Here is a 20,812-nt window from a genome sequence, read left to right as displayed (position 1 = left end):
ATATATCCCATGAGCATTCTACAATTATCTGTATAAACAGCAACAAGTTTGATCTATGATCAACATATGAATATCTAATAAATATTAAAACTATTAAACTATAGATTAAAATGCAGATCTCTCATAGAGTTAAATGATGGCATTTTGGTACATTCACCATTATTGTACTTTATTTAATAAAGAAATACATTTGCCCTTGCAAAAATAGCAATTGCAAGTTTACAAATAAAACCACAGACCTTAAAATCATGTTGCTAAATCTTCTACTTATAACCAACAAAAGTAAACTGATTTGTTTACAAATGGTCCATGGCACAATTAAAACAAAAAATATCAAAGGTCACAGGATCTTAAAGAATAGGTTTATTGACAATAATTTCATAAATATTCTAAAGAAAAGTTTAAAATTTCTAAACTTAAAATGTTTAAAATCTGTTCTCATTGGCAAAATATCCCTCAACAAAATAATAAGTCACTACAAATGAATGTCACATTTAAAATTTGCTTCATTTTAACATTTTTGCAAAAAATTTTCTAAAAATTTACAATGTGTGATTTTTTTTCTCCCCTCCTGGACGCAGTAAATCAATATGTAGTTTTTATGTCAACTATTAGACATATTCATAAATATATCTAGCTGCTGTGAACCTGACAGTCAAGTCAGTCAGTAGTATATTACCCTATAAACATAAACGGAGCCCAATTTGGTAATTATAGCAATTTAAGTAGTCAAAATGCAAAAGTTGTAATTGCCACCCACATCACCCCAAAGATTATGATACAGTGTCAGAAACTGTTTGCATCAGTTTTCTAAGTTCATTTGTGTAATTCAGATATCTGAAACTAAAAAAGGGATTCTTTTGTATTTTGATAAAAATGTACTCGAATATTTCATAACATTAATATTTATTGCTTTATATGAATACTGTATTGAAAGCCCAAGCATTCAGTTTACACACAGAAATTATACAATTATATACCGCTTCACAAAGGCAGTGAACACATTACATTCTACAAAATCTACTTTACAGAAATTTAAAAATTCTAAATATCAAAAGGTACAGCTGAAGAAACAGGTATAAATTTGGCAGCCAGTAATTTTGACAGGGAAGTTGCAGCTTGCATGACTTTAAATATGTGAATTTGAAAATATTGAGTTTAGAGTAATCATTGTGCTTTGTGTTAATCTGAAAAATATAACACTGGCTGTCGAAGAAGCATGTTCAAAAATATTTAATTCACTTCAAAATGTCATACAAATTATGGTGGTTTCTATGCACCCCTAAAGCTTCAGCCATTTAGCTCCAGTACATTACTATAGTAATATATTAATTCTTCCAGTACAGTGGGGTTTCACACCAATGACATTTGCATACTCTAGAATAATTTAGAAAGAAATGTGTAATATTCACAATGTTCAGAAAAGCAAGCAAAAGGTCAAGGAACCTGCCGGGTTCTTCTGAGATGGTCTCATGTCAGCATTCATTCTACAAAATAGTAAGCTAATGTTTGAACACAGTTTCCAAGATAAAGCATATTTTCTCATAAATAGTGAAGTCTTTTTCTCAGGCACCTCAGAAGTATACAAAAGAATTTTAGTTTGAACAGATCTCTTGGAATGTGTTTAACCTGGTATTTCAACAGACTTATTTCCAGGGTTTCACAAGGGCCAGATTTTATTTGAATTACTCAGAAGAGAAACTGAAACTGTCTTCTGAAAGAGGTGAACTCAATCATTACCAATAGAAAAAGTATCCACTGTATTCATCTCTTATAGAAACAGAAAAATATAACATTTCCCCCCTTAGAATAATATATATATATGTGTATATATATATATGTATATATATATATATATATATATGTATATATGACTTAAAGTTCCATTGTACATAGTCAAACAATAAAATCTGGAAACCAGCATGAAACCCTATAATTCACATGTTAAAATGTTGAAACTATGACCAAAATATGAAAACTGCTAGAGCTGTCAGAAAGAGACAAGACAAAAAGACTTCTTGCATATGTATAAACTAAATGTGATCATCTCCAAAAGGTTTTCAAAATTATAATTATTACCTTCCAGTTTAAAAACTTTAATTCAAAAAAAAAAAAAAATCTATACACAAACCACTGATTTGACCAGACTGAAAAAAAAAGTCAGCGGTAAGCAGGACCCAGAGGAGCTGATATTCACAGTTCTTACATGTACAACTCTTTCAGGATTTATCCCATAAAGTACTTTATTTTACAACCTGCTTCTCTTGTAAAAACTAGAGGTCCATTTTATTACATAAAAGTTTTATACAGTGTAAAACCAGAACTGTATGTAAAATACTGCATCTACATGTTTCTAGATAGTTAGTCTTGTTCCATTGGTTCATCTGTGACTTCTGTGGCTTCTTCGTCGTTTTCCATAGATGATTCTGAGAGAATCTCTCCAGTTTTACTGGAATTGGATCCTACTAATTCTTCTGTCTCATGGCAATCAGAACCACTACTTACAGGGCCTGTATTTTCACTACCTTCAGAATGTAAATCTTTCTCAGCTTGAGTCAGATCAGATTCCTCCATTTGATTATTTTCCTCAGAAGTCTCTTCATTCACAGTTAAGGCATCATCAGATTCTTTTTCTTGATTTTTTCTTTCTGGAATCATTTCTCTTGATGTCATAAAAGACTCTAAAAATAAGCAAATGTTGTTGTAGTTAAATTTTATTTTCAAAATACCTCCACAGTTAAGTTTCATGAATTCTGATATTCTACAGTTCAAATCCTATCCCCTGAAACTCAGCAGCAACTACATACAGGTGGCAGAAAAGCCCAACATCAGCATTATAAGGAGTTCCATTACGTTAAATTCTTTCACGCAAAAATGAAGTACAAGAATTTGAGGATCTCCTTACTCCACCCTTTTACAGACGGTCTCTAAATACCTTCTTCTTCCTCTTCATCCTCTTCTTCATCCTCTTCTGTACAGTGCTGTCTGGTACAACTACTTTCCTTGTCTTTATCCTGAGATGACGACGATGTTTCTGTTTCTTCTACCATAACCGAAGAAATTTCACTGGAAGATGTTTGGCTGGCTGTCTCTCTGACTTCACTTTCTTTGTCAAACCTGAGTCTTTTTACCTCATGCCCCTCAGCCTCCACAGAATCTTCATCTGGGTGTTTATTTTTTATAGGGCTCACTGAGGAACCTTCGGATTCAGCGGTCACAGAGTCACTGTAAATGTTTTTTTTAAAATGCCATTAGTAAGATTTTCTTCATCTTCCACATTCTCATCTCATTTTTAAGGTCTAGTAATTTTTAAAACTGTATTTCACTGTCAAAGTTAAACTGTACCATCTGGGCAAAGAGAAACACAACACAATAATTTCGAGGGAACCTCAACTGTTTAACGGGTATTTCCCACTAGAACCAGTCAACAAGCTGCATGACATTTCTGTTCAATTCTGCAGTAAATGGCTTCCCGTAACATAACTACAAGTCCTCCAGACGGATATACTCACTAAGATTGCTCACTTGTTTTGTCTGCTTTCCCTTAATGTGTTGCAGAAAATGTGAAATGGGATATAAACCAAAGGTTTCCTTTAATAATCTATAATGAGAAATAACTCACTAAATTTCAACATTTCAGGTTACTTGCAAAAACAAGAAATAAAAAATATCATGACCGGGGCGCCTGGGTGGCGCAAGTCGGTTAAGCGTCCGACTTCAGCCAGGTCACGATCTCGCGGTCCGTGAGTTCGAGCCCCGCGTCGGGCTCTGGGCTGATGACTCAGAGCCTGGAGCCTGTTTCCGACTCTGTGTCTCCCTCTCTCTCTGCCCCTCCCCCATTCATGCTCTGTCTCTCTCTGTCCCAAAAATAAATAAATGTTGAAAAAAAAAATTAAAAAAAAGTTTAAAAAATAAAAAAATTAAAAAATATATCATGACCATTTTACTTTCTTAAGACCCTACTATAAATAGGATCTCCCCAAATTAGCTGTTTTCAGCCTTTTCTATGATCATCTTCATCATGTACTAATACTGGAAACTTCCAGAAGCCACAGACTGCTCCTATAAAACACACTAAAACCTTTCTGTGTTCCTCAAAACAACAGTAAATAGGAAATAATGAGTGCTGAAAACAATCAATAAACGTCAACCTTTTTTGAAAACATGTTTGTTTTAAAATATAAATCACATACAAACCTGTGATTTTTGTCCTCATTTTGCTGTAAGTTTGACTCTTTGCTGTCTGCGCTCTCAGGCAAGCCATTTGTTGTCATGGGGACTGACAAAGAAACCTTTGGTCGATTAAGCGGCCTGGGTGTTCCAGGCCCATTTATATTAGACCTATGGTAAGATAAATGAAATCATTTTCTCATTTTTGTAAGAGGTCGCCCTCCCAAAGTTTGCTTATATATACACATCACAGAAGTATTTAACTTTGACTTTTAGATTTTGGGTTACCAAATTAATTTATCCTGTATCTTCCACAAAATGCCCAATTTGTAACAAAGTATACTGAACCTGCTGCTCAAAATTAGGAACATGCAATCTCTCTGGATATTAAAATCAATAACCTCACCGTTCAGTGTAACTTGGTGAATTTCCAGGAAACATAACACCATTCATTCGATTTAAACTATTGGAATTGTTTTTCCTAGGAGAAAATTAAAAAAACACCGTTACAGATCATTTAGTTCTTTAATTTTGGTAAGAGCCATGGACCTAAAACATCTTTTAAGTAGGATCTCATGGTCACAGAACCAAACAGAAAGACTTCTGTGAGAAACAACCTAATTATGGGATTACCTTAATATCTCATTTCCCACAGGTTTATTCTTGTGAGAGTTCTAAAAACAAACTCACTGTTACTGCCTATGGAATCACAGACGTTTTATAAACCCAGTGTTTCTCAACAGGAGGCAACATCATTCTCGCAGCTCTCCTTCCTCCAGCCCACAGCCCCAGGAGACTTCCGACAATGTCTGAAGACATTCTTTGAGGAAGGAGAAGGACCCTACAGGCATCCAGTGGGTAGAAGCCAAGGACAGGGCTTAACTGCTGGAATTCCCAGGACATCCACTCAAAACAAAGGATCAATAGTGCCAAAGACTATGTCTTAAACTGATACATTAATTTGTTATATAAATCTTGACAACTGGAAATACTTTTCCATTATGAAGAGGAAACTCATCAAGTAGCTATCCCAAACCTAGGAGTTTTGCCCTACAAACACCATGGTAAGATATCTAGAATGGGATCTCAGGGTTCTGAGCACCCTGACAGTAGACAAATCCACAAATGTAAAGATTACAGTAAATTATCAAATCACTTTAATCCACATCTCTTTATCAGAAAAACATAGAGGTAATGTCATTGGTAATATTCTACTTGGGGGACTGGGTAGTAGGTTCACAAGTATTTATAAATGTTATCAAGCTTCATTCCATCTAAAGTAAATATAACCTATTTTAAAGACTAATAGAAATGATACAATTATTAGAATATACAGAAATGCAAAAATCTATATATACTTACTCTGAAGAAGGGTATACACAGCTAACAACCATCACATTCTGTAATAACAAAAGTTCTTGCTTTAATGTGAGGGAAAGCACTACAACATAAAGTTTAATCATTTGTTTTTAATTTCTCAGAATCCCCCTGACAGATTAAGTGCCTATCTATTCCAATTTTACTAATACAAGGAAATAAATGGTTAGAAAAGATTAATCAAACAAGAGAAACTGAAACAATAACAGACTATTTTTTTAATATTTATTTATTGTGAGAGAGCACGTATGTGCATGTGAGTGGGAGAGGGGCAGAGAGAGATGGAGAAAATCTCAAGTAGCCTCCGTGCTGCCAGCACAGAGCCTGATGCAAAGCTGGATCCCATGAATCCACAAACCATGAGATCATAACCTGAGCCAAAATCAAGAGCTGGACGCTTAATCAACTGACTCACCCAGGCATCCCCAGACTAAATCTAATATAACCTACTAAACCATTTGCTTTTTCTGCCAGTATTATTTTAACTCTACTCTAGCTACTTTGGAGTCCTGACAGTATATCTATCAATCATACAGTGGAGCCACACTCTTACATTATATTGAAATCACTCCAAGATATTTAGAGATTCAAATACTTAGGCCAAGTATAATGAATTTCCTTATAGAGCAGTACCCAATCAGAAGCCTGATGTGTAGTAGCATCATATACCAAAAAAGAGCCTAAGAACTTTTTAAGAGTATAATCTTCCTGGTAATACGAAACTTATTAATAGTCAATATTCATTAAATGTGTATTGAGCCAGAGTAAGCACTTTACATTTGATCCCCTCCAGAACCCTGTTATTATCCATACTTTACAGATGAGAAACTGAGACTTGGGTTATATAACTAGTCTATGGTCACCCAAATCAAACACTGTAGCCCTGATTTGGTGAGAGGGCCACCCCTGGTACAACTGCTACAACTGCCTCTTCACCCAAAGATAGCCAAAATCTAATTGCTAAAAGTCCATAGGCTGAAAATAAGTACTGACGAATCATCTCAGTTTCCTGCCCTTCAGGAATCTTATTAAATTGAGGGCATGGAAGCTGCAACAAAATACATTAATCCAGTAAGGCCTTAAGATCTATTGTAAATCACTAAGAAATGGTTTTGGATTCCTGCTCCAAGGGTAAAATAAATTGAATCTGAATTAACTATGAACACTGAACTATGTTTTAGGATCAATCACAGGGAATTATAAACCCACTGGTCCAATCTTGGTTCTCATAGGGTTTCTTCACTGGTTCTTTACTCCAGACAAGTCAATTTCCTACTTTTCATTTCCTCAAACACCTTGATGTCTTTGTTTATCACACTGTTTCCTTTGTCCAAAATACCCTTCTCTTATAACTAACAACTCCTACCCACAAAAAAACCCAATGCTTTCCTCATTCGTAAGTCTGATCTACATCTTTCTCAATATCTAACTTAAATTTTTGCATCAGATTTTCCAAAGTTGTGCACCTCTGAAAGCCAGAAATAAAGAAATGAATTCCATGGGTAAACAAGTGTGCAAAACACAACTGAAGTTAAAATATCAATGCTAGAATTTTGCAGAGCCTTTAATGTGAATGCATACCATGAACTCTGAAAAGACAGTAAGGTGCTTTCCCCAAACTTAAGTGATCACAAGCCCTCCCTCTATGCCCCTCCTATTAAATCTCTCTCCAAAACTTAGTTTTTCCCAAATTAGGAAAACAACTTGGAAAAACTTTAGGTAGATTTCAGGAAGCCTATCCGAAGAAAAGATGCCTATGACAGCACTTACTCAATACTCTCTTCTGAAATACATTAGGCTAAGTTTAATATAATTCCAAAAATAAAATAAATACCTTTTCTACTCCTCTGAGAAATTTGTCTGTTCCTGTATAGTTTCTCCTTGGATCTGTTAGCAACTCACATAGTCGCTGAATAGTAAAAGGGATACTGCAAAAGAATATGATTTTATAGTTTGAGATCATTAATTATTAAGAGAATCAGGAACATCATTAATCTTGCTATTTAAAGATTTACCTAGTCATCTGGTATTAAGTGACAAAAGAAAATGTTACAATAGGAAGATGAATAGATGAGTGACTTAAAAATAAGCAAGACAATAAGTACACCTGTCTTTTTAGTAAGAAAATCCCTTGCCTTAAAAAGTAATTAAAAAAAGAAAGACATTTTTGAAAGTTTCAAAACTAACTGAGAAAAAAATTTTAACATTCTGAATATAATTATATTTTAAGTTTACAAGAGAGGCAACACCAGTAATAATCAAGTTACAGTTTATTAAATACAGAAACTTTTCCTCAAGCATTCCTTTGCACACAAAGATTTCTGTACAGTGTCCCCCCCCCCCAAAAAATGTAAATGTTTTGTTATCGGATGGAACAAAGCAAATGATTCAATAAAAAAGTATTATAAATAAGGTCCCGCTCCATAATTACAGTTTTATATACAATGTGTGTTTCATCAGACATAAAATACAAACACCATCATTATTTTGATAAGTGCCCTATTAACTTTACCAAATACTTCAACCACAATCACATTTTCACTTGATCATACCAAATACAAAACTGATATACGTTGGACTAGTATCATTATATAAATGTAAAAAAATTCATCTCACATACTATTAGCATTCCTTAGAATTACAGTGTGAACAGCAAACATAAAAGCATTAGGACAAACAGCTAAAAAGTACAAACATAAACTTCAGACTTCAGTATTTGCCATTCAAACCTACTTATTCTCCTTAAAAACAATTACAAAACCTCAAATTAAGACTTAACATTCACAAAGTTCTTTATTGAGTATAGGCATTTTGACACAGTACTCTCCCCAACAAGGGAAAGCAGTGAGTGAGTAACAGTGCCAGGACTCAAAGCCAGTATCTCTAACCTGAAATCCCTTGTCTTCCCTTTCCACTATTCCAAACATACTTAAAATTTTGTTAATTGTCTAAATTGACAAACTATATTTGGTTCTCTTATTTTTAGCATCAATACTACCCTTATGTTCTTATAAAAAGTCAATATAAGACTTAGAACCTATTTTGAAAAAATATACATTTATTCATATGAAAACATTTTACATATAAGAAGCCAAGACTCAATCTTCTCTCAAGTAGCATCAAAACCTAAAACTGAGAAAGCTATCATTCTGCCAACAAAAGACTGAGCACGAACTAAAAGATGTGTGTGGCTGATGTCGCAAATACTCAGAAGGAGCTAGAAATTACAGAACTTCTCTGATGTAATCATGAATGCTAAAGGAAATGCCTTTGATTTCTGAGAAAGACCATTTCTTCCTTTTGAAAATACAGTCAGAATGGAGTCTACAGTCCAAATTAAGAATCTTTAAAATGGAAAAAGGAAACAAGTCACATCAACAACGTTACTAGAAACAAGACAGTAAGCTTACACATGTGTTTTATTCATTTCTATAAAGACAACACAACTGAAAACCTACATATAGCTAATACACAAAACTGTTAACTACATTTAAACAATTAAAAAAAAAACATCTCCCAAGCTACATATATAATAAACAACATAAATTTACAATTTGTCTTTCCTCAGATTTAACTGAAAGCTTAAGGGCAGGATCTCCTCCTACATATTAGGTTCAATATGTAAGTTATCTGTACACATATATATCTGAAATGCATTACCATCAGGGATTTCTGAATATTAATAGTATCTCTGTACGTCAGCCCCTCTTCAAGTTCATTACTTCCCAAACCTTGAACACAGTCCACCTATGCTATTCTAGTGACACTATAACTGAGTGGGTAAGTTATTAAAAAGAAGCAAATAGCACCCAAAGTTAAGAACAGTTAAACAATACTTAACTGACAACTACTTAAATAGATGTTATATCTAGCTATCTTTTCCTCCGACTACATTTCTTTCAAGAACCAAAACCAGTATATTCTCTTAAATTAAAAATAGCTTTATGGGCACTTGGGTGGCTCGGGTGGTTAAGCATCCAACTCGTGATTTTGGCTCAAGTCATAATCTCGGGTTCCTGAGACTGAGCCTGCTTGGGATGCTCTCTCTCCTTCCCCCACTCACACTTTCTCTCTCATAAATAAACTTTTTTTTTTTAATGGAAAAAAAAAAGAAATAGCTTTAAAACATAAATATCTTTAAGCTGTTAACAATGTTTACCCTAAATGTTTTGCCTATTTTCTTTAGGAAGGTAAGTAAAAGTGTAGCCAATTAACAACACTGCATATGTTGGTAAATACTACTACTTTGGGGGCGGGGGGGGGGGAGTGTATTATAGCTGCATAACCATGTTTGCAATAATAGCCTGTGATAAAATGAGTTTACTTCTTAGGCACCTTCTGGAGCTTTAAGAGTTATTTTACCAAGTGTCCAACAGATGGCACTAAAATGTCATATAACACCCCTACTCCTTACCTGAACAGGCTAAAATATAAATATTACTTGTAAATAAAAGTATGCACTGGAAACATTAATATAATCTTGATAACTCCAAAGAAGGTCTCTTTACACACAGTTGTACTTTTTTTTTTTTTTAAATTTTTTTTTTCAACGTTTATTTATTTTTGGGACAGAGAGAGACAGAGCATGAATGGGGGAGGGGCAGAGAGAGAGGGAGACACAGAATCGGAAACAGGCTCCAGGCTCTGAGCCATCAACCCAGAGCCTGACGCGGGGCTCGAACTCACGGACCGTGAGATCGTGACCTGGCTGAAGTCGGACGCTTAACCGACTGCGCCACCCAGGCGCCCCGACAGTTGTACTTTTTAAGTAAATATAAGCTAGAAATATTTACTCAGTAGCAGAGCATATAAGTTATTACACTAAATGCTAATAAAATTGTACACAATGCTATCAGGATAAGCTGTATGCCAAGGAAGCAAGCATGAACCTGGGAACACTTCATCTGAGTTAGGTCTTTAAAAAAGAGGCCTAAGAATAAACCAGACAAATCCAAAATGAATGTTTGCTACAAAAACTGTTAACAAAAAGCTTGCCTTCGGTTATGTGTTTTCTTAAGTAGGGCTCATGCCCAACACGGAGACCAGTGCGGGACTTGAATTCATGACCCTGACATCAAGACCAGCGGTGAAATCAAGAGCCAGATGCTTAACTGACTAAGCCGGCATCCCTCTTCTGTTACTCTTGAGACATATCAAACAAAACCATTTATTCTAGCTCCTGTAAGTAAAGTTTTTTTCCAATAAAAATCACTAAACATGCTCGCTTCGGCAGCACATATACCAATAAAAATCACTAACTTAAGACCCCTGTGCTAAGAAGAAAAAAGCAAAAATGCACACAATGAAAAACCTAAACCAGAATCCCTAAATTTGGGGAAATGGGGTAAGGATATTCAATGGAACAATATACTGTAAAATATAAAATTTAGCAGAAAAATCTTTGAGAGGCAGGGAGTGCCAGCGTGGCTCAGCTGGTTAAGCATCAGACTTCAGCTCAGGTCATGATGTCACTGTTCCTGAGTTCAAGCTCCACGTAGGGCTCTGTGCTGACAGCTCAGAGCCTGGAGCCCACTTCAGATTCTGCCTCCGTCTCCCGCTCACTCTGCCTGTCTCGAAAATAAACATTAAAAAATTTTTCAAAAAAAAAAAAATCTTTGGGGTAATTTGAAATAAATATGTATTCAGTTTACTCTGCAATGTATTACCTTATTTACCCACCAAAGATAAAAACAAAGAATACATAAGGAACTGGGGGGGGGGGGGACTTTTAAAAAGAACATGATTAGCTAGCATTTTCCACTGTAAAAAAAAAAAAAGGTGTCTACAAAATCCAGCAAAACTTAAAACAAAACCACATTAAAGATCCAAGAGTGATAGGTTCTTTCAAAATGGCATTACTCAGAAACACTAGAGAACACTGTCAACCAGTCTACTTTTGATGTACAAAATTATATAGTGTAGTAAAAAAAGCATATTTGATAGCCCACTGGGAGACCATTTCCAAGTGTGTGTATACACACACACACACACACAAAAAATGTAACATAACATAATGTATATAAACCACTTAACAATGCCTAAAATATTTTATAAGGTGTTCATCAAATCTTAGGTTCCATCATCATCCTGATCCCTTTCAATAATTAATAGAGACTAGAAAGCACAAACACTCCAAAGACCAACTACAGAGGAACAAAATCAAAAGTTTATCTGTCTTTAAAAATATTCCTTTTAATTCCAAGGAGAGCAACTAACCCTGATTAAAGAGGATCACACATTTTATATTAGCTACAGAGTATATCTTAATTTGACTGCAATCTGTTCCCATTCACTGAATTTAAAAAAAAAAAAAGTATCAAGTCCTACAGACCTGAAAGCTGTGAGAATTCAAGTATCAGGAAAGGGTCTGTACATGAGAAAAACATCTAAGCGAAAATTAGCAATTCAATGTTAGTTTTAAAAGAAAGAAATTTTACACAATAAAGCCAACACCTAAAGGAAGAATTTCCTACCTTATATTTTAACCTGAGATTATAGTTTGATTAAAACTTATCTTAGTCTGTTTAAATGTTTTTATCACTAAGATGTACAAATATTCTGAATGCATACCAAGGTATTCAGTTGGAAAGAATGCATTCAGAAAAATAAAATGCACATTTTATTCAGGATCTAAGATAAGCATCAGATAACTTAGTATCTTACTCTTGTAATACAATAAACTTTCCTCATGAAGAAGATAAAGGAATATAAAATATAACACAGGCCATTCAAGTAAAAAAACTAAGTGATAACCATAAAATCAGACACCCTATTATGAAAAATGCTAAAAGAGCCAGCTCGCTTTTACTTTATGCATAAAGATGTGGTTTTTTTACTGTCTTTTATTTTCTATTAATGGCTACATTCAGTTAACAGAATTACTTAAATCTGACCTGAACTATTTAGATAAAAACTAACTTAAATATATCTTAATTTATCAAAGGCTAAACGGGTTGTTTGGTTTACTCTTAGGTCCTACAAAAGTCAGAAATACCACGTGACATTACCTTTTTACAGAAAGCAAGATACTCTACCTGTACTCAGGCTTTAATATTTGTATAAATATACACATAAACATTATTAGGTATATATTTCCTATCTCAAATCCAACGTTAGAAATCCTGATACTGAAAACATCAATGTAAAATTATAAGTACAAACAATTAAGAAAACGAAGAATTAGCCTCTTAAAATAATGCTGAGTAATCCTAAACTAGTATCTGCACCATTCCCCATCCCAAACTAAGTCCGTAGCAACTGTCAACACTTTTAATCAAGTTAAATCATCTTTTACAGTGCCTACAGCAGGCTGATTTGTCACTGTACTTTTATCAAATAGAAAATGTCAAGAAAAAATGAAGAGTTCTGCTATATCCTACCTTTCGATTTAAAACATTTTATTAGACATCAAATCAAACGTTATTACCAAAGGACAAGACAAAGTGGTGGTAGAGCAAGGAGAGTAGGTTACTAAATAATTTCAATTCTCAACTAGTTATGCTAAGTGAAAGAGATCAAAGAAAATAAACAGAGCTACAAGATTTAATATGCTCAACACAAAAAAAAAAAACGCAAAAACTTTTTTTTTTCCCTAACTAGAGAAGAAAATTCAGCAACCAACAGGTCAAAGTAAGAGAACAAAGTAACAAAAGACTAGAACCCATCTTCTCATCCCTGAGTAATCTCAAGCTAACTGTAAAGCAACAATACAAAATCAAAACAGGAGTTTTACATCTATGATGCAGATAGAAGAGTATAAAAATCTCATATACGACCTTTAAAAAAGGTATGAAGACGCACACACTCAAGTGCAGAAACTTACAAGAGATATCTGTATGTATGCAACCCACACGTAAAAGAATTAGTGTGAAGTTTTTAGGACTAAGAAAAATCTGGTCAGTCATGTATGTTAAAGTAACTTTAGAGAACAAATTCAATATTCAGAAAGACTATCATGTCAAAAGTTGAAAAGCACTCCTCCGTTGTAACTGACTGTACCTGCCTTACAGATGATAGAACAATTAAAAGTTTTTAGGCATCAAATGGTTATGTATTTCTTCCAGACATGCTCATAAATACATAGCCATACTATATTAGTCAACTACCCATAATTAACTGAAACTCACTGCTTATTTTAGAAAGGCCTTAGATCTAACACCATTGACAAAGGAGAAGCAAACACACACAGTTAATTTGTATTCATTATTCTTCCACTTCAGTCATTTAGAGGACATATAACTATCTTTTTTAAAACTACCAGAAATGTAAATTACATTCTTTCTACCCCTTGAAGTCCCTGTGTACTATTATAGGAATGAACTACCAGAAACAAAATATAAATATAGAAGCATGCTTTTGTTCTTTTCATCCATTTATTCATTACTTGTTTGAAAACCTACTATGTTCAGGCACTGACAAGTTCTAGGCCTTGTTTGGAAGACACTTAACCCTGTGTCTGTAACCCCTTACAGTTCAAGAAATCAAGCCAACAAGTCAATCGACAATTACCACTTCAAAGAGGGAAAATTTAAGTGCTGACAATATAGTGAAATAATTTTGGAAAACAGATACTCTATTTTATAGCTAAATACTATGAAGCATTTACAACAGAGCTTTTACTCATGAAAAGCAAAACCAAAACAAAAACTTACCAGTGAGAAAATCGCCTCAAAGTAAGAAAAACAAGGGTATGAAACAACAATTTATAAGAGCCAATAAACACTTAATAAGATGTTCAATTTCACTTGCAGTCAAAGACACACAAACCTATGCATATACACACACAAACTAGTGAATAATTACAGTATCTGCACTTTCTCACACATGGAATGACAAATTAACACATTTTATGAGGTTAATTGGCAGGATCAGTAAAAATTTAGGTATGCATACACTCTGACCTATCAATTCCATTTCTATAAATCAAAAGAAAAAGCAACAATCTACATATACATTCAATGTGTGACATTCATCAACACAAGAAGGTATGTATACAGATGCTCACTACAAGCACTACCTGTAGAAGTCAAAAACACCCACCACCAATGGAAATAAGGCAAATGAATTTTAACTCGCTTGTATAATAAAAAATAATGCAGTTATTTCAAATACATAGACAACTATAAATGCACTGAAACAGTGATATCAAAGCTCTTAGAAAGGAAAATACAAATAGCATGACATGATCCTACTTTTTTTTTTTTTTATGGACTACTCCTATGACACCTGAGGATCTTTTTGAAACCATGACCAAGTATCATTTTTGTTACTTAAAAGATGACCTATTATAATAGCAAAAAGATATACCAGAAATGACAAATCCTCAATCTGGCTGAAAAAGACCAAAGTGCAATTTTAGCCACCATTCATAGCAAAATTTTTAAAACAGCATTTGTATGTATTCAAAGCATGAAAATAAAATTGAGAAAAACCATAAACACATTTCAATATGCCAATATATGATAATATAGACAAAAAAGCTTAAGTAAAAACTGAAAATTATTTACCACTAATTAGTAAGACTTGGATCCTGCCTGATTAGGGAAAAGGATTCATAACTACTATTCTGAAACATCAAATTAAAACAATGTAAGCTCAAAATACTTACAGTTCAAGGATGAAAAATGTTTTAAAAGCAATTACATCTTAAGTATACTTAGGTATTTAAATGATTGCTCAAATCATTTTCAGAAGTAAGTCAATTACCTATTTTATAGACTAAGAGATTATAAATATTTAGATTTATTTAATAACCTACCTATCCAGTCCATTTTAATTTGAAAGAAATAAAAATGGTATTACTAATTGAGAATCAAAAGTAAATTAGCTTCACATTAACAATGCAGTAGTATATGTGGTATCACTTGTTTTACCTTAACTCTTATTTTTAAATGGTAGCCATAACTTACTAAAATAAAAGTTACCATAACATGTAAATACTATCTACCTATACACTATTTATAAATATCCCCAAAAAGCATTCTTACCGTGAGTAACTCAGATCAAGAATAAATCTTATGCAACATACTTCTAATATACAGCATGTGACTTTCTTTGGTATGAGCATTTAAAATATACTATTATTAAAAAAGAAATTAATGAATACAGATCAGTAATTTTCAGTACAGTACAAAAGTACAACAGGGTACAAAGTCAAAATATGTCTCCCTCCCACCCCAAACCCACAAAGGCAGTTCAAACATACAGCCATAAATTCTACCCCCAAGGAAGTATTTTAGTGACTTATCTCAAACCAAAGCCGAAGGATGTGTTATTTTAAGCAAAACTCAAAGGCACAAAAACATAACATATAAAGAATTAACTGAATTACACTATCTTGGTGCAAATCCATGTGTTTAAATATCTGAAGGGAAAAAATGAGACTGTTTATGCTACCTAAAAATACTTACAAATGAAACTCCCTACCCCAAATATGAATTCAGTTAACATATCCACAGTTCATTAAATTTGGTATTGCCAACCCACACTCCAAGCTGCTATTGCCAATGTAAATACTGAACAAGTCAACTTCACAAATACTTCTTCCCTTCAAAAGGAACCCCAATACAAAGTCCTAAAAAGAAAAATATTAAAATGACACAGAATATGACATGCAGCAACATTTTTTAAAATAGTAGTTTTATTTTAGTGCAGTGTATCTTTTCAATGCAATGTTTTACAAAGGGCTAAGAACAGTTACTTGTTACTTGGGAGTAAAAGGGGAACTCCAAAAAAAAATTTTTAAGTAAAAAGTTCCAAGGGGAATATGTACATAAATTGTTATTTTTCATTTTCAAAAAGGTGTCATTTATGATATACAGGTTCTAGATAAAGTATAATGACTTATAGTATCACATATAAAATGGAAAGCAAAAACTAACATATTTCCTCAATGTTTTCACTGTCATACCCATTTAAAGTTCAAATGCCAATGATACCCATAAAGGTAGTTCAAGTTAAACAAATTAAATACATTAAAATGCTGTAATTATTTTAAATACTTGTAAGCTAAAAATCAGTAACTACTAAATGTCACCAAAGACACAGAACTTATTTAATGGATAATCAATGAACAAAGCGTAAATAAAAATCCATAATGTTCTGCTAAAAAGTAAACCTTTAAAATAGTATTAAGTGCATACCCATTAAATCCAGTGACAATTTTCAGTATTCTTTCCTTCATTTCATCAAAGGGAATATATTCGACATTAGGGTTGGGAGGACCTCTTGGTTCAGGAGCTGAAGTTCGAAAATCATCCATCACTTTCTCCAGTTTGAAAATAAAATAGCCTTTAAATTGGGACCACTGAATCCTATAAGCAAAAAAACAAAACAAAACAAAAAAAAAAAACAGCATCATGTAGCTTTATAATTCTTCAACACAAACCACAAACACAGAATTTATCATGACACGAATGGTAACAAAATGAAGACCTGAATAAGTAGCAGTGAGAGTATCTTTTTCAGTAACATATACCAGGACTGCATCTGATGAATTTGACTCAGAAGCTCCAAACTAGTTATGTCCAATTCTCCCCACTCCTGACCCAAACGACACCCAAATCTCTAATAAAAAGCTTTAAAAAGAACTACCTCAGGCTGAAAGGCTACTGTGTGCTATGTCTCATTTCTAGCATTTTAAAACAGTTTTGTTTTGACTCTATTGCTCATAACAAACCTAACCAGGGAGGTGTTACTGTCCCATCTTAAATAGGTTATTAGAAATTAGAGCAAGTTCACATTTGTAATTTTAAATAAAGAAGTCAAAATGACTCTATACTCTAAGCTTCTTGTCTTTTATCTATGTTAAACAGCAAAATAAACTTCAATTTCTCCTTTAACTTTCAGCTAGTATTTTCAGAATCTTATGTCTTTTAACAAAGTATATATATTACAGGTTCTATACAATATGTATCTACAAAGTAAAAATACATAATTTCTTTATGTGCTTTTAATATGTATTCATTTACTAATATAAATATATTTTTATTCCTGTCCTCTCACATTTTCCCACTAATATAAAAAAAAAAAAATTGGGATGCTACCTGCCTAAATAGTCTAAATTCCAGGAGATCCAAAAATCAGGAATGTGAACCAATTCCCCACACAGAAAGTAAAACCATTAGTGGCAGCAGATCAATCTTAAGCAAAATAAGGGGGATGCTAATCTGCGATCACCTTTCCCTTCCATCCACAATCCTAAAAACCAGGACAGCTATTCTCAAAGTATAGTTGAAGAGGCCAAACTTTTTTTTGTTTTTGTTTTTACTGTGTTAACATTTGTCTTGGTGGTGCAAAAAGAGCAGTGGGAAAATGAAGATACTTTAGCACAAATCAAGGTAACAGTACAAAACTTGTATCTACTAGTAGTCATCATCATCTTCACCACCAAATTCACAGTAAAACAAAAACCCTTTCACTTAATGTTTAATAAAACAAAAAAAATACTCATTTTATTAATTCTCAACCTTTGAATACATATCTTTCTAATATTCTGAGTAACAAAATGAAAAGTATATGTAAAAAAACTTCTGCTGCATAGGAAAATACTACAGACACGTCAAGGAACAACAGCTGAATACTGTTGCCAGTGGAACTAGCTGCTATCATAGAAGGCCACTTTTGCTTGAAAGGACTGTCAAATAAGGCTATTTCAGAACAAGAGAATGTGGTGGACATTTTCTCAAAAATGAATGACTTGAAGAGAAAGAACTAAAATATTTGTGGTCAACAATAAAATGTGAACTTCAAAACAAAAAATGAAAATTCTAGAAAACGCCTTTCAGTGTGAGCTGAGGTTTTGTATACGTTCCCAAGACATTTCAAAATCAGTCACTGTTGACGTCAACAATATTATGTGACAGCAAAAAAAAAAAAAAAAAAAAAAAAAAAAAAATTACACTACATCAAAATCAAAACCTTTTTGTGTCTCAAAGGACACTATCAACAAAAGTGAAAATGCAACCCACAACATGGAAGAAAATACTTGCAAATAATCTCCCCCATGAGGTATTATTACTATCCAGGAGGTAAAAACAACTCCTACAACTCAGCAGGGAATGGGCCACAATCCAGTGAAAAAAATGGGTGAAGTATTTGAGTAGATATTTCTCCAAAGATATACCAATGACCCATAAGCACATGGAAAGATGCTCAACATCACTAATCATTACGATAACATACATCAAAACCATGAGACAGAACTTCACATCCATTAGGGTGACTGCATTCCAAAAAAACAAAAACAAAAACAGAAATAGAAAATAACAAGTATCTCTGCTGAAGATGTAGAGAAACTGGAAACCTTGTGCACTGGCTGGTGGGCATGCAAAATGATGCAGCCACTGTGGCACAGGACGGTGATTTCTCAAAAAAAAAAAAATCAAAGAATTATTGGATGATCAGTTATTCCATTTCTGAGTAGATACCCAAAAGATGTTTGTACACCAACTCACAAAGCAGTAATACTCACAATAGCCAAAAGGTAGAAACTACCATCAGTCAACAGAAGAATGGATAAACAAAATGTGGTATATATACAAACAATGGCATATTATTAGGACTTAAAACTAGAAGGAAATTCTGGCACACGCTACAACTTTGATTAATCTTGAACATAATATGCTACATGAAGTCAGACAGACACAAAACAACAAATTTTATGGTTTCACTTATATGAGGGATCTAAAATGAATTCAAAGAGGCAAGGAGCAGAAAGACATTAGCCAAGAGCTGGGGGAAGGGAAGGGTGAGGTGTTACTGTTACATGGGAACAGGGTGTCAGTTTGGCAAGACAAAAAAGGCTTGGACACGGATAATGAAGATGGTGGCACAAGCTCTGAATGTATTTAAAGTCACCAAATTATACACTTAAAATACTAAAATTTTTATGTATATTTTACACCAGAAGTGTTAGAAAATGAACAAAAGACCCAAATAGGCATTTCTCCAAAGAAGATAAATGGCCAAAAAACATGTTAAAAGATGCTTAACATTATTATCCATTAGGGAAACACAAATCAAAACCACAAGACACTATTTCACATCCACTAAGGGGTGTATAATGAAAACAGATGGACAATAACAAGTGTTGGGGAGGATGTAAGGAAATTGGAAATCTATACATTGTTGGAGGGAATGCAAAATGCTATAGCCACTGTGGGAAAATAGTTTGGCAGTACCTCAAAAAGTTAAACACAGAGTTAACACGTGACCTGACAATTCCATTCTATTAAATGAGTTAAATTACATGGTATATAAATGGCATTGATACTAAAAAATTTTGTTGAGGATGATTAACAAAAGCTATTTGCACGATCACCTTTCTTCCATTCCCTGGTCTATTTTGGGAAGGGGAATTCAAGGTTTAACGAGCAGAGGCAGCATATTATAATTTTTGACATGCCTTATATTAATTTCTGATTAACATACAATTGCCAGTGGTCACTACAATTTATCTCTAAATTTCACTAGGCTCCCCAGAGGCATTCAACTAAAACACACCAAGGAAGATTACTGAAAGAGAACACTTATGCTTTTTATTTCTTAAATTAAAATTTTTTATAGTTTTAATAAAGCCACTAAGTAATAATCCACTTTATGAATTAGGATTTCTATACACACAGGAGTTTTTCCCATCTTTCCATTAACCACTTGTCAATCCACCCAAGATTTAAAAAACAAAAACAAAAAAACCCAAAAAACCCACAAACACAAACCCCAAAAAACAGCCACACACATTAACGGAAAAGATACAGCCCACACAATCAAACTATGGGGATCTTCAAAAAATATCATATTAACTTACCAGCCAAGAATAAGTCCCATAATCTAAATTTTGTAAATACTGTATTTTAAGAATTAGATCCAAGAGATGCAATTCAGAAGTTACTACACCATATAAAGATGAAAAACCACTTCTGCAGAATGTTGAAAGATGCAACTTTTTGTTTCACTACAACTACATGATTAAAAACAAAAACACGGGGCGCCTGGGTGGCTCAGTCGGTTAAGCGTCTGACTTCGGCTCAGGTCACGATCTCGCGGTATGTGGGTTCGAGCCCTGCGTCGGGCTCTGTGCCGACTGCTCAGAGCCTGGAGCCTGTTTCCGATTCTGTGTCTCCCTCTCTCTCTGACCCTCCCCCGTTCATGCTCTGTCTCTCTCTGTCTCAAAAATAAATAAACGTTAAAAAAAAATTAAAAAAACAAAAACAGAAAATGCTTCCCTGAATATTATATAATTTGACCACAAAAAACAGGCCATGAT

General features: G+C 33.7%; 1 protein-coding gene across 2 annotated transcripts in view; it reads right to left on the bottom strand.

The window, feature by feature from the left end:
• Positions 1-889: 889 nt before the first annotated feature.
• The window catches only part of PPP4R2 (protein phosphatase 4 regulatory subunit 2), a 50,926-nt gene continuing 31,003 nt past the window's right edge, over positions 890-20,812 (bottom strand). For both annotated transcript variants that reach the window (XM_043587942.1, XM_043587941.1), the window contains 7 exons: positions 16,689-16,859; positions 7,382-7,475; positions 5,533-5,570; positions 4,577-4,651; positions 4,198-4,341; positions 2,936-3,225; positions 890-2,681 (listed from right to left, as the gene is read on the bottom strand). In XM_043587942.1, coding sequence (XP_043443877.1) covers positions 2,362-2,681; positions 2,936-3,225; positions 4,198-4,341; positions 4,577-4,651; positions 5,533-5,570; positions 7,382-7,475; positions 16,689-16,859 — 1,132 coding nt within the window. In that variant the 3' untranslated portion in view covers positions 890-2,361. The remainder of the gene's footprint in view (positions 2,682-2,935; positions 3,226-4,197; positions 4,342-4,576; positions 4,652-5,532; positions 5,571-7,381; positions 7,476-16,688; positions 16,860-20,812) is intronic.

Source organism: Prionailurus bengalensis, chromosome A2 (assembly GCF_016509475.1).
Source record: "Prionailurus bengalensis isolate Pbe53 chromosome A2, Fcat_Pben_1.1_paternal_pri, whole genome shotgun sequence".
Classification (NCBI taxonomy): Eukaryota; Metazoa; Chordata; class Mammalia; order Carnivora; family Felidae; genus Prionailurus; species Prionailurus bengalensis.
Note: the sequence above shows the minus strand (reverse complement) of the source record. Positions and strands in the feature narration are given on the sequence as shown.